A 23774-nucleotide genomic window follows, 5' to 3' on the forward strand; every position below is an offset into this window, starting at 1 on the left:
TGTCAAGGTTGTAAGAAGCACAGAAATAATTAAAGCATTGTGAAAAAGAAAAAAATCAAAATCAAAAGCACAGAAAGACAGCAACAGCCATGGACCAGAGGACACTGGACATGCTGCCTAGATGCAGGATGCCACTCTAGGTCATGTCGTGGAGCAGAGAGAGCAGGAACAGAGAGGCTGGTGAAATCCAAATAAGGTCTGCAGTTATGTTACTAATGATGGACCAATGTGGGATTTTTGAGTTTTGAGAAATGTACCAGGGTGGTGTAAGATAACATTAGGGGAAACTGAAACTGGAGGTTGGGTATTCGGGAACTCTCTGTGCTATCTTCGCAACTCTTCTGTAAACCTAAAGTTAATTCCAAAATTCAGAAGTTAGGCTGAGACAGTCACATCACCTGAGGTCAGGAGACCAGCCTGACCAACATGGTGAAACCCCGTCTCTACTAAAAATACACAAATTAGCCGGGCATGGTGGTGGACACCTGTAATCCCAACTACTTGGGAGGCTGAGGCAGGAGAATCACTTGAACTGGGGAGGCAGGGATTGTAGTGAGCTGAGATCGCACCACTGCACTCCAGCCTCGGCAACAGAGCGAGATTCCGTCTTAAGCAAAAAACAAACAAACAAAAAAACCCAAAAAACCCCAAATTCAGAAGTTTATTTGGTAACTGTATATGTATATATATATAGTTACCAAGAGAAATGTACCAGGGTGATGTAAGATAACGTTAGGGGAAACTGAAACTGGAGGTCAGGTATTCGGGAACTCTCTGTACTATCTTCGCAACTCTTCTGCAAACCTAAAGTTAATTCCAAAATTCAGAAGATATATATATATATATTTACCATATATATATATAATTTTATGGGCCTTACAGATGGGGTGTTTTGGTGATAGGCCAACCATCTCTGTTCAGTTCTATTGGTCTGCATCCTGTGACTGAGTACAATCCTATTTGGAGATAGCATCTGAAGTCTAAACTTGCAGCCTTTTTGGCTATGGAGCCCTGGCCAGCTCCTGTCTCTCTTCTCTCTCAACCAACCCCCATGCTGCTACCCCTCCTCCCTGTTTCTGAACCCTCAAATCGGACTGCTAGAGCTAGGAGGTCTCATAGAGATTGATTAGCCTAAATCCTTTGTTTCTTTCTTCTTTTTTTTTTTGAAATGGAGTCTCTGTTGCCCAAGCTGGAATGCAGTGGCACGATCTCAGCTCACTGCAAGCTCCGCCTCCCGGGTTCAAGCAATTCTCATGCCTCAGCTCCCCACGTAGCTGGGACTACAGGTGTGTGCCACCACACCTGGCTAATTTTTGTATTTTTTTAGTAGAGACGGGGTTTCACTATGTTGGCCAGGCTGGTCTCAAACTCCTGACCTCAAGTGATCCGCTGGCCTCCACCTCCCAAAGTGCTGGGATTATAAACATGAGCCACCACACCTGGCCTTGAATTTTGTTTCATAGATGAGGAGACTGGGAGAGAAAGAGGAAAGGGACTTGCCCCTGGCCATGTGCCAAGTTAATTTGGACAGAGCCAAGAATAGGACTAGCCAGGCTTTCTCTATCCCAGGATCTCGGGCCCCATTTGCCACAGAGATGTGGGTCAGACCCACACAGCTCTGAAGTACTGGTGATTCACTTGGGGACCTGATTAGGGTAATGCTAAATTCAAAGGAAAGGCTGAATCCCAAGTATTAGTTGGAAAGAATAGTTTGGAGTGGAAATTTCTGCTTTGATCTCACTGTGCGCACCCTTAACAGGTGAATCTCACCGGTTTTGAAGGTCCAGGAAGAGGCACGCCTGAAAGTGGATAAAAGGTTGAGTCTGTCTCTGCCCCCTACTTCTACCCCCAGAGCTGTTGGAGTAAAGGGGCCAGAGAAGATTCTGCAAAGCCCTGAGCATGTGAAGAGGGGTTGGGTCCCCACTTTTGGGGTTGAACACTCCATAATGTGTACTGGAGACACCACTCTGGTGATAAATTCAAAGCTGCTGGAGAACCCCCATAGCCTTTCCTGAAGCCTAGAGAGTAGGGGATGGGGCTGAGGTGGTCCTGCTGCTGAGGCTGCTATGTGGACATTCATGCCTTCTGGCCTAGGAGGGGGAAGTGCCTCCCTCGCTGTGTTTCCATAATGAACTGGGGTGGTCTGTGCCACCATTGTCTCCTCACCTGACTGTGGCTGCTTGAGGACGGCCCCGAGTCTCACTGTCCTCTGCATTCCCAGCACAGGACCTGGGACGGATGTTGGTAAATGTTTGCTGAGTCAATGCACGCATGAGCTCAAGTGGTTCCAGTTATGTTTTGCTGCGTACATGTCTGTTGTACCCTCTTTGCCATGTCCAGCTCGTGGACCTCCCCTTGCATCTGAAAAAAGCAGTCACGGGGAAGTCGGCTGGAAGGGAGCTTAAGGCTCACCTGGAGTCTCCGGCTGAGCCATCTGTGAAGGTTCAGCTGGGAGTGGGGAACTAGAAGCTGAACACAGATGAACTTGCGACCAGGGCAGATCTAACCAGAGCCAGAAGCTTGCAGAGGCTGGGCTGACGTCAGCTCATGTGGTCAGTGTGGCCACCCACAGATGGGGTGGTCATAGTGAGCACCTCACAAGATATGGGGATCATTAATGCGCAGTTCACGTGGTGGTCATCTGTTCTGATGGCAGTTAGAGATACCACTGGCCAATAAACATGCCGTAGGAGACTTGCTGGTGCTGGTTGTCTCTCCTGCCCCCTTTGCTGGATTCCCCATTCCTAACGGTATCGGAAACTTCTCAGCCATGTAATCTGGTCAGAAAGGACCCTGTTCCAGTGGTGGGACCTAACTGCCTTAAGCAAATCAGAATATTTCTTTCTTTTTCTTTTCTTTTTTTTTTTGAGTTGGAGTCTCACTCTGTTGCCCAGGCTGGAGTGCAATGGCTCTATCTCGGCTTACTGCAACCTCCGCCTCCCGGGTTCAAGCAATTTTCCTGCCTCAGCCTCCTGAGTAGCTGGGATTGTAGGCACCTGCCACCAGGCCCAGCTAATTTTTGTATTTTTAGTACAGATGGGGTTTCACCATATTGGCCAGGCTGGTCTCCTGGCCAGATTGGTCTCGAATTCCTGATCTCGTGATCCCACCTGCCTGAGCCTCCCAAAGTGCTGGGATTACAGGCGTGAGCCACTGTGCCTGGCCCGCAAATCAGAATATTTCTTAGTTTTTTTTTTTTTTTTTTTTTTTTTTTTTTGAGATGGGATCTCACTCTGTCACCCAGGCTGGAGTGCAGTAGCATGATCTCGGCTCACTGCAGCCTCTGCCTCCCAGGCTCAAGTGATCCTCCCACCTCAGCCTCCTGAGTAGCTGGGATCACAGGTGCATGCCACCACAGCTGGACATTTTTTGTATTTTTAGTAGAGATGGGGTTTCCCCATATTGCCCAGGCTGGTCTTGAACTCCTGAGGTCAGACAATCCACCTGTCTCGGCCTCTCAAAGTGCCTGGGATTACAGGCATAAGCCGCTGCACCCAGCCCAATCAGAATATTTCATCCTTCAGGCTACAGTAATTGGTCAGAAAAAGGTATAGGTCCCAAATCAGGCCAACCAGAGTGAATGAGTCTCAATTCTGAGTCTTTTCTTTGAGCTAACTGGGAAACCAACTATTTCTTGCTAATTACAAAGGAGAAAAGCAAGTATTGCCAGGAACTTCTGGCAGCCACCTTGTGACACATCATAGGAGATAGAGCCAAGAGACTGAAAGAAAATAGGTTCTTGGTAACAGCTGCTGGATCAAGCCTTACCTAAAGCTACCCCTGGTTCTAGGCTTGTTGGTTATCTAAGCCCACAAGTTCTGTCACAACCAAAGATATCCCTTTTAATGGTAATAATAATTACTTAATTACTAAGTATATAATAATTACCTAAATACAGCTTAGGAGATAAGATCTTAGAAAATATGAGATCTGTTTGGCAATAATAAAACACTCATAGTGAAAAGGTCAGCAGAATGCTGAATCAGCTCAAGCTCAGCTACCTCACACATGACAAATATAAGACCTAGAGAGGTCATGAGACTTGTTCAAGGTTTTACAGCTGCTTAGCAGGGCCTCCTGACCCACAGTCTACTAATTCTTAATTGTTTTTCTTTTCTTTTTTTGAGACAGGGTCTCACTCTGTCACCCAGGCTGTAGTGCAGTGGCATGATCTTGGCTCACTGCAACCTCTGCCTCCCAGGTTCAAGCGATTCTCTTGCCTCAGCCTCCCGTGTAGCTGGGATTACAAGCGTGTGCCACCATGCCCAGCTAAATTTTATATTTTTTTGTAGAGATGGAGTTTCACCATGTTGTCCAGGCTGGTCTTGAACTCCTGGACTCAAGTGAGCCACCCGCCTCGGCCTCCCAAAGTGCTGGGATTACAGGCGTGAGCCACCATGCCTGGCCTCATTCTTAATGTTTAATGGTAATTAGAATGCTTGAATTTCTATGCATTCCCAGTGAAATCATCACTACATGTTTTCTCTCTTGTCTTGCCTATCTTTCCAAGAGGCAGAGAAGGAATGTTAATATTTGTCTTTATTTTGTAAACAGGGAGGTAGAAACGCAGAGAGGCTTAAGGATTTGCCAAAGATTACAGCAGGGTAGTGGTGAAGCTGGTCCTAGGAGCCACATGTGCTGAATGCCATTTAGGGTTCAGCCCCTCCACCCCACCCCTTATGCCAGCCACCTCTGCTTCCATGAGAGCAGGAGTAAAGATTAGGGGTAGGTTGGGGACCTTTCCTGGCCTTGCTTCTTAGTGGCCAAGTGATTAAAGTGGACATTGCCTTGTACAGGCCAAAGAAGTGATTATGGGCCTTGAGAGATAGGTCCTTCCCCCCAACCTTAGGAAAACCAAGGTTATGAGGCTCAGAGAAAATAGGATATTTCTATTGCCAGAGCCTCCAAAAGGGAGGCCAACCTAGAGAGATGGGAGGCTGTATGCATGGGATTCTGGCCTCACAATCCCTGCGACCCCAGCTCTGATACCTACTCTCTCCTGCCCCCAAAGCCTTCTATGGCTCCCTAACCTTTTCAGCAGCCACAGGGCTGATGTGTTTGGCTGCACAGGTGTTGCACTGAACAATTTTGGATTCTGATCTGTATGGCGCCTCTGGAGTTGTGCAGTTCACAGCTTGCACAACTGTACACGGCAGGCCTAGGTTGCCTTTCTCAATGTTTGGACATTCAGATCATTTTCACAGTAATCAATGACCTTATAAACCCTTTTTAAAAATAAATTCATTTCATCATTTTTACAAGATATAGAAGATATGTTGAGAAAATTTATTTTATTTTAGATGAGTCTGATCCCAAGGATTGTATTAGAAAGTGTATATGTAAAAAGATGCATTATTTTTAAAGGCTACTTTTGACGATTTTCTACTTAATAAAGTGATGCCTACTGTTTAATAGAATTTATATCTGTCAGGGGAGTTTTAGGGAAAAAAGAATTAAATTTTACCAGGAAAAGCAAGGTTTACAGACAAATTAATTAAAAATAAGTTGTCAGGCTTGATTTGGGAGCTGAATGTTTACTGAAATTATTATTGTAGATTGAAATTTAACTACATGCTATGAATTACAAAAATAAATATACTTTCAGGCCGGGTGTGGTGGCTCACGCCTGTAATCCCAGCACTTTGGGAGCCTGAGGCAGGTGGATCACTTGAGGTCAGGAGTTTGAGACCAGCCTGGCCAACATGGTGAAACCCCATCTCTACTAAAAATACAAAAACTAGCTGGGCATGGTGGCACACGCCTGTAATCCCAGCTACTCGGGAGGCTGAGGAGAATCACTTGAACCCAGGAGGTGGAGGTTGCAGTGAGCTGAGATCGTGCCACTGCACTCTAACCTGGGTAACAGACAAGACTCTGTCTCAAAAAACAAACAAACAAAAACAAAAATAAATATACTTTCAATACATGGTGGTTTAGAATGTTTGCATCTTATACTTCATTCTTGTGATTTAGTTATTTTAAAAACAAACTTTGTGCTTGGTTTCTAAATGAAGAGATAAGAGAGAAGATATCACCTCCTCAAACAACCCATTTCAGCTATGAATAGCTGTTATTTCCAAAAGATGAAAAGCTAAAATGACTACATTTTCTCTTAAAATGTTCATTTTTGAAATTCTAGATTTTTTTTTTTTTGGTTGGGTGCAGTGGCTCATGCCTGTAATCCCAGCACTTTGGGAGGCTGAAGTGTGCAGATCACCTGAGGTCGGGAGTTCAAGACCAGCCTGACCAACATAAAGAAACCCCGTCTCTACTAAAAATACAGAATTAGCCAGGTGTGGTGGCACATGCCTGTAATCCCAGCTACTTGGGAGGCTGAGGCAGGAGAATAGCTTGAACCTGGGAGGTGGAGGTTGCAGTGAGCTGAGATCGTGCCACTGCACTCCAGCCTGGGCAACAAGAGTGAAACTCCATCTCAAAAAAAAAAAAAAAAAAAAAGAAGGTGTTTTTAAATTTTTTTTGAACAGGTGATCCATTAACAATGTAGAGGTTCAAAAGGTGCAGGGATATTTATGGTAGAAACAAGATCCCTTTTCCCTGGTCCTGGTCCTTAAAGTGGCTCTGCTATCTAGGAACAAGCAAAGTTAGCAGTTTCTTATGTCTCTTCTCAGATGGAATCTGTGCGTCCAGGAGCAAATGTTTGCACATATATATTCGGCTTTGTTTCTTTCTTTTTGTTATTTCTGAGGATATCTTGCTCCAGATTTTTTTCTCTCTTTTCCTTTTTTGTTCTTATTTCTGAGGTGTTGCTCTTTATTTTTATATAAACGAAGCTCTTTCTATAACCAGCTGCACCTTGCTTTTCTCACTTAAAAATAAACCTTTGAGATAATTCCAATCAGTACATGTTAAGCTGCCTCGTTACTGTTAACAGCTGACAAACATTCCATTGGAAGAATGTACCATAATTTATTTAGGCAGGTTTTGACTGATTAAACATTTTGTTTTATTCCACTCTTTTTTTTTTTTGAGATAGGGTCTTCTGTCGCCCAGGCTGGAGTGCAGTGGTGTGATCTTGGCTCACTGCAGCCTAACCTCCCAGGCTCAAGCCATTCTCCCACCTCAGCCTCACGAGTAGCTGGGACTACAGGCATGCACCACCATGCCCAGCTAATAATTTTTTTTTTTTTTAGATAGAGTCGTGCTCAGTTGCCCAGGCCAGAGTGCCATGGCACGATCTCGGCTCACTGCAACCTCCGCCTCCCTAGTTCAAGTGATTCTCCTGTCTCAGCCTCCTGAGTAGCTGGGATTACAGGTGCCCACCACCACACCCTGCTAATTTTTGTATTTTTAGTAAAGACAGGATTTCACCATATTGGCCAGGCTGGTCTTGAACTCCTGATCCCAAGTGATCCACCTGCCTCAGCCTTCCAAAGTGTTAGGATTACAGGCATGAGCCACCGCTCCCAGCCCCGGCTAATTTTTGTATTTTTTGTTGAGACAGGGTTTCGCCGTGTTGCCCAGGCTGGTCTCCAACTTTTGGGCTCAAGTGATCCTCCTGCCTTGGCCTCCCAAACTGCTAGGATTATAGGCATGAGCCACCACACCCAGCCTCTCGTTACTGTTAACAGCTGAAAAATATTCCACTGGAAGGATGTACTATAGTTTATTTAGGCAGTTTTTGGCTGATAAACATTTAGGTTTTTTCCAGTCTTTACTATCACAAACAATACTGCAACGTATGCCTCCGTCTGTGTATCACTTTGCAACTGTGTAAATACATAGCAGGGTAAATTCCTCTTGCTGAGTTAGAGTTTGTTGATTTGGTAGGGCTGCCATCACAAAGTACAAACTGGGTGGCTTAAGCAACAAATCTATTGTCTCAGTTCTGGAGGCTGGGAACCCAAGGTCAAGATGTCGGCAAAATTGGTTCCTTCCGAGGGCTGTAAGGAAGAACCTGTTCCGTGCTTCTCCCACGGCTTCTGGTGGTTTGCTGGCATTTGTTGGCGTTCTTTGGCTTGGAGAATCATCACCCCAATGTTTACCTTGATGTTCACATGGTGTTTTTCCTGTGTATATGTCTATGTCCAAATTTCCTGTTCTCACAAGGACTCGTCATATTGTATGACCTCATCTGAATGAATTACATCTGCAATGACCCTATTTCTAAATAAGGTCACATTCTGAGGTACTGGGGCTTAGGACCTGAACATATGAATTTTTGGGGATGCAATTCAGCCTATAACAAAGGATATATAACCATTTACTTTTAGAAAAATATTGCTAAATACCCTCTTCATAGAAATTGTACCATCAGCTGGGTGCAGTGGCTTACACCTGCAATCCTAGCACTTCAGGTGGCTAAGGTGTGCAGATTGCTTGAGCCCATGAGTTCAAAACCAGCCTGGGCAACATGGTGAAACCCTGTCTCTACGAAAAAAGAAAAAAAAAAAAAAGCTAGGTGTGGTGATGTACATCTGTAGTCCCAGCTACTTGGGAGGCCTAGGTGGAAGGATCGATTGAGCCCGGGAGGCGGAGGCTGTAGTGAACCATGATCACACCACTGCACTGCAGGCTGAATGACAGAGTGAGACCAAGAAGAAAGAAATTGTACTGTTACCTTCCCAACAGCCTTGCCAACACAGTGGGCCATCACACATTTTGATTTTTGCCAGGCTGGTAGGTGGAAAATGGTGTCTCATTGTATTCCAACGTGCATTCCATTTATAAGTGTGGATGAGAGTTCTCTTATATATTTAAGACCAATTTGCCTTGTTTTTGCATCCAGTTGTTTACATCATTTGCTTCTTTTTCTTTCTTTCTTTCTTTTTTCTTTTTCGAGACGGAGTCTCGCTCTGTTGCCTGGTCTGGAGTGCAATGGTGTGATCTTGGCTCACTGCAACCTCCACCTCCTGGGTTCAAGCAATTCTCCTGCCTCAGCCTCCTGAGTAGCTGGGATTACAGGTGCCCACCAACATTCCCAGCTAATTTTTTGTATTTTTAGTAGAGATGGGGTTTCCCTATGTTGGCCAGGCTGGTCTCGAACTCCTGACCTCGTGATCTGCCTCCCTCGGCCTCCCAAAGTGCTGGAATTACAGGCGTGAGCCACTGTGTTCGGCCTCATTTGCTTATTTTTCCATTAAATTATTGGTCTTTTATCCTTATTGATTTGTAGAAGCTCTTTAAATGTAAAAGAAATTAGCTGTCTGTGATATGTTTCAGATGTTTCTTTTCCTGTTAGTCAATTGTTATTTGACTTTGTAAAAGAATTTCTTTTTTCTTTTTCCTTTTTTTTTTCCTTTGGAGACAGGGTCTTGCTCTGTTGCCCAGGCTGGAGTGCAGTGGTGTGGTTCCAGCTCACTGCAGCCTCAATCTCCTGGGCTCAAGCGATCCTCCCACCTCAGCCTCCCAAGTAGCTGGGACTATAGGCACACACCACTAGGCTCAGCTAATTTTTGTATTTTTTGTAGAGATGGGGTTTCATCATGTTGTCCAGGCTGGTCTCAAACTCCTGGGCTCAAGCAGTCTGCCCACCTCGGCCTCCCAAAGTGCTGGGATTACAGGTGTAAACCACCATTCTCACCTTTTGTTTTTGTTTTAACCGGGAGAAAATGTTCAATTTTTTTGTATACAAACATCATTTTCTTTTATGGTTTTGGGCTTTTCTGTGATATTTAAGAAGGTCTTTTCTTGCCGGGCATGGTGGCTCACACCTGTAATCTCAACACTTTGGGAGGCCAAGGCGAGTGGATCACCTGAGGTTGGGAGTTCAAGACCAGCCTGACCAACATGGAGAAACCCCGTCTCTACTAAAAATACAAAATTAGCTTGGTGTGGTGGCACATGCCTGTAATCCCTGCTACTCAGGAGGCTGAGGCAGGAGAATCACTTGAACCCAGGAGGTGGAGGTTGTGGTGAGCCGAGATCACACCATTGCACTTTAGCCTGGGCAACAAACGCGAATCTCCATCTCAAAACAAACAAACAAACGAACAAAACAGAAGGTTTTCTCTATGATTATGATACACATTCTCTTATTTTGTTAAATGCACTTACAGTTTCATTTTTATGTGTAATTTTGACCCATTGAAATGTATTTTGGCCTAAAGTAAAAGGTAGGAACCCGGCTGGGCGCGGGGGCTCACGCCTGTAATCCCAGCACTTTGGGAGGCCGAGGCGGGTGGATCATGAGGTCAGGAGATTGAGACCATTCTGGCTAACATGGTGAAACCTCGTCTCTACTAAAAATACAAAAATTAGCCAGGCATGGTGGTGGGCACCTGTAGTCCCAGCTACTTGGGAGGTTGTGGCATGAGAATTGCTTGTGCCTGGGAGGCAGAGGTTGCAGTGAGCCGAGATCTGACCACTGCACCCCAGCCTGGGTGACTAGTGAGACTCTGTCTTAAAAAAAAAAAAGGCTGGGCACGGTGGCTCTCACCTGCTGTAATCCCAGCACTTTGGGAAGCCGAGGCGGGTGGATCATGAGGTCAGGAGATCAAGACCATCCTGGCTAACATGGTGAAACGCCGTCTCTACTGAAAATACAGAAAAATTAGCCGGGCATGGTGGTGGGTGCCTGTAGTCCCAGCTACTTGGGAGGCTGAGGCAGGAGAATGGCGTGAACCCAGGAGGCAGAGGCAGAGCTTGCAGTGAGCCGAGATCGTGCCACTGCACTCCAGCCTGGGCGACAGAGCAAGACTCTATCTCAAAAAAAAAAAAAAAAAAAAAAAGACATGTATTCCATGGGAAAACTCTTTGAAAACTTTGGGCTTCATCTAAGGCAAGCTTGTCCAACAAACTTGGCCCAGGACAGCTTTGAATGCAGCCCAACACAAATTTGTAAATTTTCTTAAAACATTATGAGATTTGTGTGTGTGTGTGTGTGTGTGTGTGTGTGCCTGTGTTTAGCTCATCAGCTATCATTAGTGTTAGTGTATTTTATGTGTGGCCCAAGACAATCCAGTTCTCCCAGTGTGGCCCAGGGAAGCCAAAGGGTTGGACACCCCTGATCTAAGGGGTTGAGAGTCCTAACCACGCTACCTCCCAGCGCTGCCACCTTGAGTAACTTGCTTCACCTGTGTCACATTTCCCTTCAGTTATAAAATGGGGGCAATAACAGGGGAAGCTTTTGTAAGGCCTCAAGCTTCTGTAGTTTGGAGGGCTCTCTTACAAATTCCAAAAGGGAAACACTTCCCCTGCAGGGTCTGGGAAGGGCCCCTGCAAGTGAGAGGACATGAAGGTTTAAATGTCCTCAGCATCACTGAAAACCCACCTTTGATCATGGTATCTACTTAATAGGGCCCTGGGGAGTATGGAATGTGCCTTAAGTATCTGGCATCTGGTGTGAATGTGGTGAGTTCATTCCCAGACTACAAACTCAGGTGTGCAGGGAACATCACTCCCCCAAACCACATGCTTCTGCTTTTTTTTTTTTTTTTTTTTTTTGAGACAGAGTCTTGCTCTGTCATCAAGGCTGGAGCGTAGTGGCGCAGTCTCGGCTCACTGCAATCTCCACTTCCCGGGTTTATGTGATTCTCCTGCCACAGCCTCCCAAGTAGCTGGGATTACAGGCACCCACCACCATACCCAGCTGATTTTTGTATTTTTAGTAGAGACGGGGTTTCACCGTGTTGGCCAGGCTGGTCTCGAATGCCTGACCTCAGGTGATCCGCCCACCTCGGCCTCCCCAAAGTGCTAGGATTACAGGCATGAGCCACTGTGCCCGACCCCATGCTTCCTTTTAATTAGGAACATCATTTCCTTTACATGCCACAACCTACCTGAAGTTTTGACGCCAAACCCTCACTTTCACTGAGCTGGCAAACACGCTCCTTTGAGTCACTCTTGAAGTTTTAAGTGCACCTTGCTCTGAAGCAGAGTCAAGGCCTGGGAGCGAGGGGAAGGATTTGTTGTCCCTTGGTTGTCTGTTCACCCGGATCATGGCTGAGGCATCTAATGTCCCTTTCTGAAGGTGGCCTCATATCTTCAGCCCTCCACTGCTTCTGAGCCATTCATGGGACTTGGGGATCTATGAGGGGCCCAAGGAGTGCCATGTAGCACTCCTGCTTGTGAGGACAGCTCTGTTGGTGGGTCTACCGGCTCTATTCTAGGTCACATCAGAGATCTTCCCCTGAGAATAACCCATGCTGGCTAAAGCATCGGATTGGGTGCAGTCAGAATTGAGGTAAAATCCTGCAAAACCTGTTTTCCTCATCTGCAGAATGGGGAAGATGCTAACAATACCTCCCTCATCGAATCGGTGTGAAGAATTCAATGTCTTGGTGTTTGTAAAGGGCTTAGGATAGTGTCTGACATGTAGTCCATGGGCTGTCTTGATGCAGGTCATCATCTCACCTTTGTTCATTATTGGATGGAGAAACCAGGGTCCCAGAGACACTGGCCAGCTGGGGCAAGATCACCACTCATTCCTATCAACAGCTGGGTTAAAGGTGCAGAAGACATGCTTATTCGATTTGCAGGTGACCCAAAACTAGATGCAGTGGCTGGTATTTTAAATGACCAAACAAGAGCCCAAAATCCCCTAAAGCAGATGAGATGATGGATTAACCCCTCTACGGATGGATGTAAAATTAAAAGGTTTTGCATGAAAGAGATTTTGGCTGAAGGTTCATTGCACATTGAGATGGTTGCCCCAAATGATTGTGATCTCCGGCTGAGTCTGTAGAGGTACAGGTTGACGATGAGGGAGGTGATAGCTGGAGGGTTGTGCTCAACTCTGGTTGTCGTACATTTGAGGAGACAGGGAGAGACCAGAGTCCAGTTTGTGGAGGGTAAAGGATAATGAGGAACTGGGGATACCGATCTTGCAGAAGAGAAGACTCAAAAGGGCAGAGGCAGGAACAGTGGTATAACCCTGCCTGGCTCCAAGGGCAGAACTGGCACCCATGGAGATAACAGGGGCCTGAGAACCAGCTCTGTGGCTATCAGAACTGTCCCACAGTGAATCAGAGTGCCTTCAGAGGTGGTGAGCTCCCCATCACCAATGGTATGCAAGCAGAGTGAGGAAAGGATTCCTGTTTCCAGCTCTCAGATGGTTTTATCAACAACAAAAAAACTAGACCCTACTGATAAAAATTTCTGTTGGCTATATATACACATATAGTCAACAAATATGTAATCCATATTTCCCCTATTTTAAGGTTTATTTTATTTTATTTTTGAGACAGGGTCTCACTCTGTCACGCAGGCTAAAGTGTAGTGCAGGATCTTGGCTCACAGCAGCCTCTACCTCCCGGTTCAAGCCATTCTCCCACCTCAGCCTCCTGAGTAGCTGGGACTACAGGGGACTGCCACTACACACCTGGCTAATTTTTGTATTTTTTGTAGAAATGAAGTTTCGCCATGTTGCCCAGGCTGGTCTGAAGCTCTTGGGCTCAAGCAATCCACCTGCCTCGGCCTCCCAAAGTGCTGGGATTACAGGTGTGAGTCACCACGCCCAGCATACTTTAAGAAAATGAATATTATAGAAATTGGGAGTAATTTACAATCAATGCATAGGTTTACTGTATCCTTCCTTCCTGAAAAGTTGTTATTTGAATCAAAATGAAGTATATGATTGAGCAGGTTTTTCTGACAATCTGTTTTTCATCTTTCAATCTGTTTTTCACTTTTGTCATTAGAATGTATGTCTTGAATTTAAAAACAAAGTATCTAAATAAATAACAAATATTTTAAAAATCCAGCCTTCTTAGTGAAGCTGTACTCAATCTATTGAATACATCTTCTGCTGACATTCCACCTTGTCGCCGCCATCCTGGCCTCTGAAAGAGAATGGAGACCGGCTATTAAACCAGTTTTTAGCAAATTCGGAGCAGCAGGTTCTTGGCTGGGGGAAAAAAATTCCACTTATCAAGAGATGTTTGTTCCTTCAAAGGATGAGAACCTACTTCTTCATAAAGAGAATTTGGAGGGAGCTTTTTGTTCTGAGGGGACAACATCTGGATTTGAATACATCCATGCTCAAAAGGAGATTTCTCATAATGGACCCAACTGAAAGCACTCAGAGTACAAGGACCGGTGAGCTTTCAAAAGGAGACACTTCGGGAGACTCACCAGGGGCCCTCGTATCCCCGGCAGCGCGAGTTTTGGAGGTCAGTGGAGGGCTCTCTCATCATGCATGTAACTTTCATACTCAAAGACTTATCTGCATCCTCCATCCCTCACCCCCCTGCAGAAACTTGGGGCTTGAATTCATTTAAAAACATTTGTGGTTTCAGAAGCCTCCTTTTTATTATGAAGCTGCCAAGGAGATCTTAGAATGAAAGGCATTTTTAGAGATGAGAAAGAAGGAAGCCAGGCCAAGGCCGGCCCGGCTGTCAGCCCTGGGTCTGTAAAGGTGACACGTGGGACACGGCCACCTGCAGACCCTGCAGGCGGCTGGGTGGAGACAACCACAGGGACCTGGGTTTGAATCCCTGGTCTGTCAGTCATTTCCACGGCGATCTTGGGGGAAGTTGTGTAACCTCTGCGCCCTGCGACGCCCTTTCCTGGAGCCTAGAGCTGGAACGAAGCCCCTTGAGCCCTGACATCAGAGGTGACGCTAGTCTTCGCAGTCAATGACTCGGCGGAATGTGATGCCACTCCCTAACCCGCGTCCGGGCTGGCAGGGTGTGTGCCGCCTCCCACCAGGTGGTCTGACTGCTTTGATGGATCTCCTAACTTCTCTGCACCCCAGAGCCCTCAGTGCTGGCCAGACCTTCACTCACTCCTGGGTGACAACCCCGTTCTCAGATAGCGGGTCCCACAGGCTGGCCTATGGCGCCCCCTGCTGGTGACTGCAGGGAGAAGGGTGCCCTAAGCCAAAGGAAGTCCTTCCTGGGGTCTAATCTCTACCTTTTGCTTGATGAGGCAGCTGAGGTGGCTCGCTTTCTCCTCCACCCCAGAAAATAAAGTCATATGGAGTCCAAGCAGTTATTTTTCTCTGCTAGGCCGAGCCATCATAAGCCCCAAATGGAGGGGCCCCCTGGAATGAGCCCTATGCAGGCTTTCTATGGACAAGGGCCCTTCAGGGAGTAGGGCTGTGGTGAGGATGGGGTGCATGTGTGTGGGCTCTTACCTGGGTGTGGGAAGATCAGAGGGACCCCACAGGTCAGCGTTTGCAGATGAAAAAATGAAGGTAGGGGCCGGGCGCGGTGGCTCACGCCTGTAATCCCAGCACTTTGGGAGGCCGAGGCGGGTGGATCACCAGGTCAGGAGATCGAGACCATCCTGGCTAACATGGTGAAACCCCTTCTCTACTAAAAATACAAAAAATTAGCCAGGCGTGGTGGCGGGCGCCTGTAGTCCCAGCTACTGGGGAGGCTGAGGCAGGAGAATGGCGTGAACCCGGGAGGCGGAGCTTGCAGTGAGCCGAGATCGCACCACCGCACTCCAGCCTGGGCCACTGAGCAAGACCCCGTCTCAAAAAAAAAAAAAGAAGGTAGGAAGCTTCAGCCTGAAGTTAAAGTTTTGGGGCAGCCCCAACCCACTGCCCTCCTGGGACTGGTTTTATCAGCGTTTCCCTGTAATTGATGAAGGGCTTTCATTTAGCCATTTCTCTGAAGATTAGAGAAAGCAAGAGAGATGTGAGTTAAACACAAGGCGGGACTTCTCAATGATGGGGGATGTCAGACCTCGGAAAGGGGAGCAAAGGAACCTTCCCACTGAGGGCAGCCTCTAGTGAGGTAGAGTCTAGGCCAGGCGGGTGAGATGGCCCCCAACACTGTCCATCTGGAGGGGCCCAGGACTAGGTTGTAGTCTATGGGAGTCTCAGGATGGAGAGGCCTCTTGAGAGGCTCCTGGTGGCTGGGACTTTTGTGGATGGGATGGTGAGGACGGGCAGGGGGAGAGACTGAGGCCCAGAGGCATTGCCACCCCCATCATCCCCCGCCTGGTAAACTCATCTTCCTGACTCATTGGCTTGCCTCCTCTGCGGACACTGCCTGGTCCCTGTGCAAGGTCACGTTGCTTGCCCTCCACGAGCTCCCGTCCCGCTGCTGAGCTCATGTTTGGTGATGGCAGCCTCTGTGTCCATCCTTCCTGCCGGGCTGTGGGCTCCACACTGGCTGAGACCTGACTGTCTTGCTCCAGCCTGGCTCTAACTCCAGCACCTGGCACATCTAATCTTGCCTAGCATGTCCTGGTGCTCAGTGACTTCAACTGAGAAGAGGCCCAGGATCTTCCTTGGTCCAGCTAAGCCTGGCTTTAGAAAGGATTGGGGCAGACGTAGGGGAGGCAGGGCCCCAAGTCTTGATGGATGGGTGACCTGGGCACCCTGACTTTCTGCACAGGGCTGCCCCTTTCCCCCATTGAGACACCCTCCTAACTCAGCTGTGGGCTCTGACACCCCACTTCTGGCTGGCTCTGGCTTCCCACAGTGGAACCATCCCCTGCATGGCTGCCTTGCTTTGTCTGCCTGGGCTCTGACACCCATATCAGGCTGACCCCATAGGGGTGACAGCCCCTCACCCATTTGTACTCTGACACCCCTGGGCCAGTCTGCCTTCCCCAGTGGTCCCCCTCCTCACTCTGCTAGGAATCCTGCTGTGTTCATCCATGGTTCCCCCATTCCCTTGCTCTGCTGCACATAATAGTTTCAGGACTGAATTGTTGAGGAAGGAAAGGAGAGAGGAGGAGCAGAACTGTGTTTTTGAAAAAATTATTTTAACTGTGGACATCTTTGTGCAAGAAAAATTTTGGACAGAATAATAAATGGAGCTGCTCTGGTTGAAGAAAGTGAAAGAGAGATGGAGAAAGAGAAGAGACGGGGACAGGACAGACAGCAGAGAGGAGAGGGAGAGGAGAGAGAGGACAAGGGAAGGGAGAGCAGAGGGGAGGGGAGGGGAGAGGAGGAAGCCCTTCAATGCCCCTGGAGTCCTGCCCACTTGGTCCCGCTCCCTCAGAACTCTCATCTGTCATTAAGCCCTTGGGGTTCCTAGGTGTGCAGTTTGGGGACCACCGGACAAGAATTCTGCCTCAAATAAAATGAGTGCCACTTAGCAGCCACTAAGATGTCTTCTCTGAGTTTTTCTGAGAAGCAGCCCTGGAGGCAGCAGGCTCACCATCTACCCTGAGTAGCTTCTGAAGCCTGGCAGGGGTCATATGGAGCTTAAGGGTAGCAGCTGCCCCTGCCTGGAGGAGGCATCTCTGAGCAGGGCCAGGGGGCCCTGGACAGGCATTGGAGGTGTCCTTCCGGGCCTGGTGGAAGTGGGCTAGGGGCTGTGAGTGAGAAGACTTCTGTAGGCCGAGGCGCTGGGTAGACACCTCACCCCCAGCCATCTGTGGACCCTTTGTGACCCTTTATGTTCCATCTCTGTGCCCCCCGCAATCACCGGAGAAACAGGACCTGGGAATTCTGCCTTGGTGGCTGAAGCAGAAGTCACTGCCCTCCTAACGCCACTCATCGGACCACACAACACTTTCACCGCCAGTCCTTGTGTGATTTGATCTTTGCAAATCAGAGATAGTACTGTTAATAATTTCCCTGCAGGAAAGAGGAAGTGAAGGATATGAGGTTGCGTAAATTGCCGTCAGGATCAGAGGTAAGGCCTGGAATCCCGACAGACTCCCACTCCCAGCACCTTCCGGGCACCCGCCGCCTCTTCCAGGCCTTTCCCCTCCCTGCCGCTTTCTAATGCTAATTGAGGGAATGAGTTTCCTTGGCCTGAGAGTGGGCTAGGGCTGGGGCTGTGACCCAGGGCTTAGGCAATCCCAAGGGTCTGGAAAGGAAAACAGGTCAGGAGTAGGGGCCCTTTCCCAACACCATGGGCCAGCTCCCAGGCCCCATCTTGGGCATGGGGGATTTGGAGTAGGATGACCATATAATTAGTCATCCAGATTAGGATACGTTTGGGAATGAAAGGGAGTGTCATTAAAAGTTACCCTAGGGCTGCTGGGCGTGGTGGCTCACACCTGTAATCCCAGCCCTTTGGGAGGCTGAGGCGGGTGGATCCAGAGGTCAAGAGTTCGAGACCAGCCTGGCCAACATAGTGAAACCCCATCTCTACTAAAAATACAAAAATTACGCTGGTGGCTCATGCCTGTAATCCCTGCACTTTGGGAGGCGGAGGCGGGTGGATCACCTGAGGTCAGGAGTTTGAGACCAGCCTGGCCAACATGATGAAACCCCATCGCTACCAAAAAATTAGACTGATGTGGTGGCGGGTGCCTGTAATCCCAGCTACTCCGGAGGCTGAGGCAGGAGAATTGCTTAAACCCAGGAGGCGGAGGTTGCAGTGAGCCAAGATGGTGCCACTGCACTCCAGCCTGGGTGACAAGAAAAAAAAAATTAGCTGGCATGGTGGTGTGCACCTGTAGTCCCAGCTACTCAGGAGGCTGAGGCAGGAGAATTGCTTGAATCCGGGAGGCAGAGATTGTGGTGAGCCAAGATCATGCCATTGCACTCCAGCCTGGGCAACAGAGCGAGATTCCGTCTCAAAAAAAAAAAAAAAGTTACCCTAGGGCAATAGCTGAGAACCCCCACGAGGTCATCCTGTGATGGAACCCCTGCCCTGCCCTTCCCCTCCGCAGCTTCAGACCCCCACACCCTCTCCTGCTGTTGTGTCTCCAGCTGATGCTGAAAGTAAAAGCAGCCACTCATTGGCCGGTTACCTGCCCAGCACTCCACAGAGCTTGTTTTTTGTGACCTTCATGACAGCTGTGAGTCCCATTTTATTGATAGAGACACTGAGGCCCAGAAGAAACTGGCCCAAGAACACACAGGTGGTGAGTGGTGGAGCTGGGATTTGAACCCAGGGAGGCTGGCTTTCCTTGGAAGGATTATACGAACATTTTAATTGGTTTGGCCCACAAGAATTGAATTGCCAAGGAATGAGTCTTCCCAAGCCTTTCATCAGACCTTCCGCAGTCTCTCTTAGCTGTCTTCAGCTCAGGGACATCATTAAAAGGAACTTTGCAGCCTGGGCAACAAGGTGAAACCCTTTCTCTACTAAAAAAAATTTAAAAAATTATCCAGGCGTGGTGGCGTGAGTCTGTGGTCCCAGCAACTACTTTGGAGGCTGAGGTGGGAGGATCACCTGAGTCTGGGAGGCAGAGGTTGAAGTGAGCCGGGATCGTGCCACTGCACTCCAGCCTAGGCGACAGAGAAAGAACCTGTCTCTACAAAAATATTTAAAAATTACCTGGGCGTGTTGGCATGTGCCTATAGTCTCAGCTACTCAGGAGGCTGAGGTGGGAGAATCACTTGAGCCCAGGAGTTTGAGGCTGTAGTGAGCCATGACACTCCAGCCTGAGTGACAGAGGGAGACTCCATCAAAACAAAACAAAACACAAAACAAAAACCCAAAAAGGCCGGTGAGGTGGCTCACACCTGTAATCCCAGCACTTTGGGAGGCTGAGGCGGGAGGATTGCTTGAGCCTGGGAGTTCTAGACCAGCCTGGGCAACATAATGAGACCTTGTCTCTACAAAAAAACAAAAAACATTAGCTGGGCGTAGTGGCATATGCCCGTGATCCCAGCTACTCGGGGAGGGGTGCTGAGGTGGGAGAATCCCTTGAGGCCAGGAGGTCGAGGTTGCAGTCAGCTCTGATTGTGCCACTGCACTCCAGCCTGGGTGACAGAGCTAAACCCTGCCTCCTAAAAAAAGGAAGTGAGTGGCGGGTATGGGGGAGGGGGATGTGTGGGCAAGGGAGGGAGGGAGGTGCACTCAGCAGGGGCAATGTGTAAGGAGTATGCAATGGAAGGGAGGCAGCCAGATGTCACTAGTCAAAGTTAACATTTATTGTGGACCTACTGCATACCGGGCTCTATTTAGTGTTTTCAAGGTACTATTCTATTTAATCCTCACACCAACCCTATAAGCTGGGTTGTTTTACAGATCATCACTATGATGAGCAAAACAGGCCACTTGCCCACCATGACAGAGCTGGTAAGTGGCAGAGCCAGGACCATCCAGATGGCTCAGCTTCCAAGCCAGCAAGCCTCATCGCCATGCAGTTTGTCCCCAGGGAAGAAGGATGCTTCTGGTCCCAGGGTCCAGGATGCTCTACCCTCCTTCCTTTAGGATATCCAGGGGGCCAGTCTTTAGTGAGAGGAGAGTGCATGGTCCAGCTTTCCGGGGGCACCCAGAGTGTCCCCTTCCACTCCCAGCTTCCCGCTTCTGCTCCACCGTCTCCCTGCGGGAGACTCCGGGAAGGCAGAGATGGAGCTGTGGTCCGCACTGCCTTCTGTGGCAGCTCATTTTCATTCATTTTCTTTAAATGCTTCTCGCTCTCTGTTTTTAAATCTAATTTTTCAGCTTCTTTTTTATCTTCAGTCTGGTTGCTTTAATGAAATGAAAATGTGTCTGTTTCCCTGTGCTGAAGCTGCCCGGGGAATTTCAATATAAAACAAACAAGTTGGCTTTTAAAATTAAAATTTTATGGGTGGCATTTCCTCATTTAATGGGTGGCACAAAAGACTGGAGTAAAACCAATTAACATGGGGTTGAGACTCGGTGTTCAGAAAAATTAAACAACAGGAGCGCGGTGAGCCGGGAGCCAGGAGCAGTTCGAGCAGAGGCTGGGGAGGTGCGCGGGTGAGGCAGTTGTGGAGGCTCCCCCCACTCCCTGGCAGCTGTGTGCACCCAGGTCGGGCACTAGCACATGCAGGGATGCCAGCCTCAGCTCCCCACCCAGCTCTACCCCCAGGACCCATGCCCAGGGGTTGGTGTGCACATCTACCTTGCACATTCAGATGGCAGGCGATAGTGGGGGCTGAGAACGTGGAGGGGTCGGGGAGGCTGCCTTGGAGCCCTGGGGTCCTGGACACTGGAGTCTGGAGAAGCATTAGGAAGTAGCTAAGGCCTCTGCCAGGGCCAGAATTCATTCGGATAGTTATCCTCTGACGCAATCTGAGTCCTACTCATGAGGGCCTCATCTTCATCACGGCTATGCCCCAGGGCCCAGACCGCACCAAGAGTGTGGCAAGTGCTGCATAGATGCTGGATGCCTGGACGAATGACTTCATTCCGGCAAACAATACTAATGGAACTCCTGCTCTGCTGTGACTCCCTCAGGGTGGGTGTCACCCGGCATAGGGTGTGTTTGGGCTAGAAATGGTGAAGATGCCACAGGAGATCTGAGGAGCAGGGGCATGCCTGGGTGGCGCTGCAGGGAGAGAATGGCTCTGTGGAACTGGCAAGGGCAGAGTGAACAGGGCTGGAGGAAGAGGCAGTCCGGGCAAGGGTGGGGTGGGGAGGGAGCTGAGAAATTGAGGTGGCTGAATCTGGCCTGGAAGGAAGTAAGTCTAAGAAGATGAGTCTGGAGAGACCACTCGGGGCTGGCTTGTGAAGAGTGGCAGGTTGCTTTGACTTCATCTCAGGGCAACAGGGACTCGCTGCAGGCTCAGAGCAGGGTGATGTGATTCCAGGTGGCTTTGAGGACACTGACTCTGGAGGCTGGTGGGAGGGAAAGGAGAGTCCTGCCAGGTGTGCTGGCGTCCCTGCAGGCTGAGCTAAGGACTTCAGGCTGGTTGGTTAAGGTGAACTGTGGCTGCTGGGGGTGGGGAGGGAAGGCAGGGATGATGGTGGGGCCTTTCTCTGAGTTGGGGAGCCTGGAGGAGGAGCAGGTTGGGAAAGCAGAGGGGTTCAGTTGTGGCAACATTAGCAGCCCCCCAATATAGACCCAACTGTGCTAAGGATATAGGAAGGAGATTTCAGACTGGCAGTGACAACTAGATCCCATAAATATAGGGAGGGATATGGTGCCACAGCCCCCTAGGACTCCCCCCAGCCCCAGGAGCGTCCCAGGAATACAGGCCTTCCAGCTTCGGGGCAAAGGGCTCAGGCCACCTCTTTTGTTCCCTACATCTCTTTCCTTCCCACATTGGCCCTTTCTGTCCCCCACTGGGGCAGCGTTCTCCCCACCCTTTCTGTCCTCTGACCTTTCATTCTATGGGAAGGACCACTCTGGTTACAGGAACCCCCAGAGTGGCAAAAAGATGGGGGAGGCCAAGGGCATCACCTGCCCAATGTTAGGAGATTGAGCTGGTTGCCATGGCCACCGCCAGCATCCTTAGTCCTCCCCAGTCAGGCCTTCAGACCTGAAAATACACTCCCAGAGTCCTGCAGACTGTGGGCCCCGGGTTGACCTCCAGCAGGGGCGTGGCCAGTGGGTGCCAGTACTAATGGAACTCCTGCTCTGCTGCGACTCCCTCGGGGTGTGTGTCACTCAGGAGGGTGTCTTTGAGGGAACATCTCTGGTCAGAGAAAGAAGGGCTTCCTAATTCAGGTCTGTGCTGATCCATTCCTGTCAAAGTCTATCTGAGGCATGTCAGACAACCCAGGTGACGGTCTCTCTGAGAGCAATCTGAGAACCTGTCTGAGTTCCTCTCTTTGAGGCCTGTTTGAAGGCCTACAGACTGTCTGGGTTGGCCCAAGGGCCAGTAGCATAAAACTAATATGGATGGCTGAAGGCCAAGGCTGGCACTGACCCTTCTCCCTTCGTACAACAAAGAGTGAATCTGGCCAAGCTTGAAGTAGGTTCTTGTGGCCAGGGGGCTGGTGGAGTAGCTGGTGTTTTTCCTTTGATGATGGATTTTGTTTATTCCAGACCACAAAAAGGTTGGCCAAAGCCCCCCTTCTGCCCCGACCATTTATCTGTACATCTGGCTGGCTGACCTTGACATCTGGCAAAGGCAAAACACTTCTTGAAGACCTCACTGCCTGCCCACACCTCCCTGGGGAAAGAGACACAGTTGTGCCCTGTCTGAAATGGGCTTTTAAGTACGAATAGGGAATTCACCTGGCGAACAAGGCCAGGAAGAACAGTATTGACTGAGTGATACCAGTGAAGACACAGAAATTCGAAACAGTTCTCTCTGGGCCAAGAGAACAACTACATCGGTTTTTCTGGAGTCCAGAACTTGCAAGAGCTAGACATCCGAGTATCACATGAAATCACGTAAGAGAAAGGGTCTTACAAACTAGCATACTGCACAAAACGAGGGCTCACTGTTACCGCCCATCTCTCCTGCTTTTTATGGGAACCAAATGAGTCGAGATGTGTGAAGTTGCGTTGTAAGCTGGAAGAGTGTTTATGAAAATGTTAATTAATACATTTAGAGAGTAGGTAGATTAAGTGTGAGAATGTGGAGATAGAACAGACAATTAAAATATCTGCTAATTTTTCTCTTGAATTCACATTTTAGGAAATGTTTATAAACTGAGAATTCTAATTACTTTTCTCCTTCACACCTCTTTTCAGATGAATACATTGTAAGAGAATTATAGTATCTGTTAAAAATATTGCCAATCCCAGTGTATCAGTTGGGACTCCTTATAGAGAAAGGAACAGGAGATCCACTGCAACTTGGCTTAACCAGTAAAAGGAATGTGTGGTCCGTGTGATTTGGAAGTCTGGAGGTGTAGTAGTCTGTTTTCACACTGCTGTAAAGATACTACCTGAGACTGGGTAATTTATAAACAAAAGAGGTTTAATTGACTTACAGTTCTGCATGGCTGGGGAGGCCTCAGGAAACTTACAATCATGGCGGAAGGTGAAGGAGAAGCAAGTACCCTTTTCACAAGATGGCAGGAGAGGGAAGGAGAGAGAGAGAGAAGGAGAGGGGGAAGAGGGGAGGGAGAGAGAGAGGGAGAGAGACAGGGAGGGAGAGAGAAGGAGGGAGAGAGGAAGGGAGGGAGAGAGGGAGGGAGAGAGGAAGGGAGGGAGAGAGGGAGGGAGAGAGGAAGGGAGGGAGAGAGGGAGGGAGAGAGGAAGGGAGGGAGAGAGGGAGGAAGAGAGGAAGGGAGGGAGAGAGGGAGGGAGAGAGGAAGGGAGGGAGAGAGGGAGGGAGAGAGGAAGGGAGGGAGAGAGGGAGG

General features: G+C 48.7%; 1 protein-coding gene across 1 annotated transcript in view; it reads left to right on the top strand.

The window, feature by feature from the left end:
* The window catches only part of LOC129058006 (uncharacterized), a 24781-nt gene extending 5241 nt beyond the window's left edge, over positions 1-19540 (top strand). Inside the window, exons 3-4 of the mRNA XM_054549402.2 lie at positions 13853-14069; positions 17300-19540. Of these exons, the coding sequence (XP_054405377.1) occupies positions 13853-14069; positions 17300-17350 (268 nt within the window). The 3' untranslated portion in view covers positions 17351-19540. The remainder of the gene's footprint in view (positions 1-13852; positions 14070-17299) is intronic.
* The last annotated feature ends 4234 nt before the right edge of the window (positions 19541-23774 follow it).

Source organism: Pongo abelii, chromosome 1 (genome assembly GCF_028885655.2).
Source record: "Pongo abelii isolate AG06213 chromosome 1, NHGRI_mPonAbe1-v2.0_pri, whole genome shotgun sequence".
NCBI classification, from domain to species: Eukaryota; Metazoa; Chordata; class Mammalia; order Primates; family Hominidae; genus Pongo; species Pongo abelii.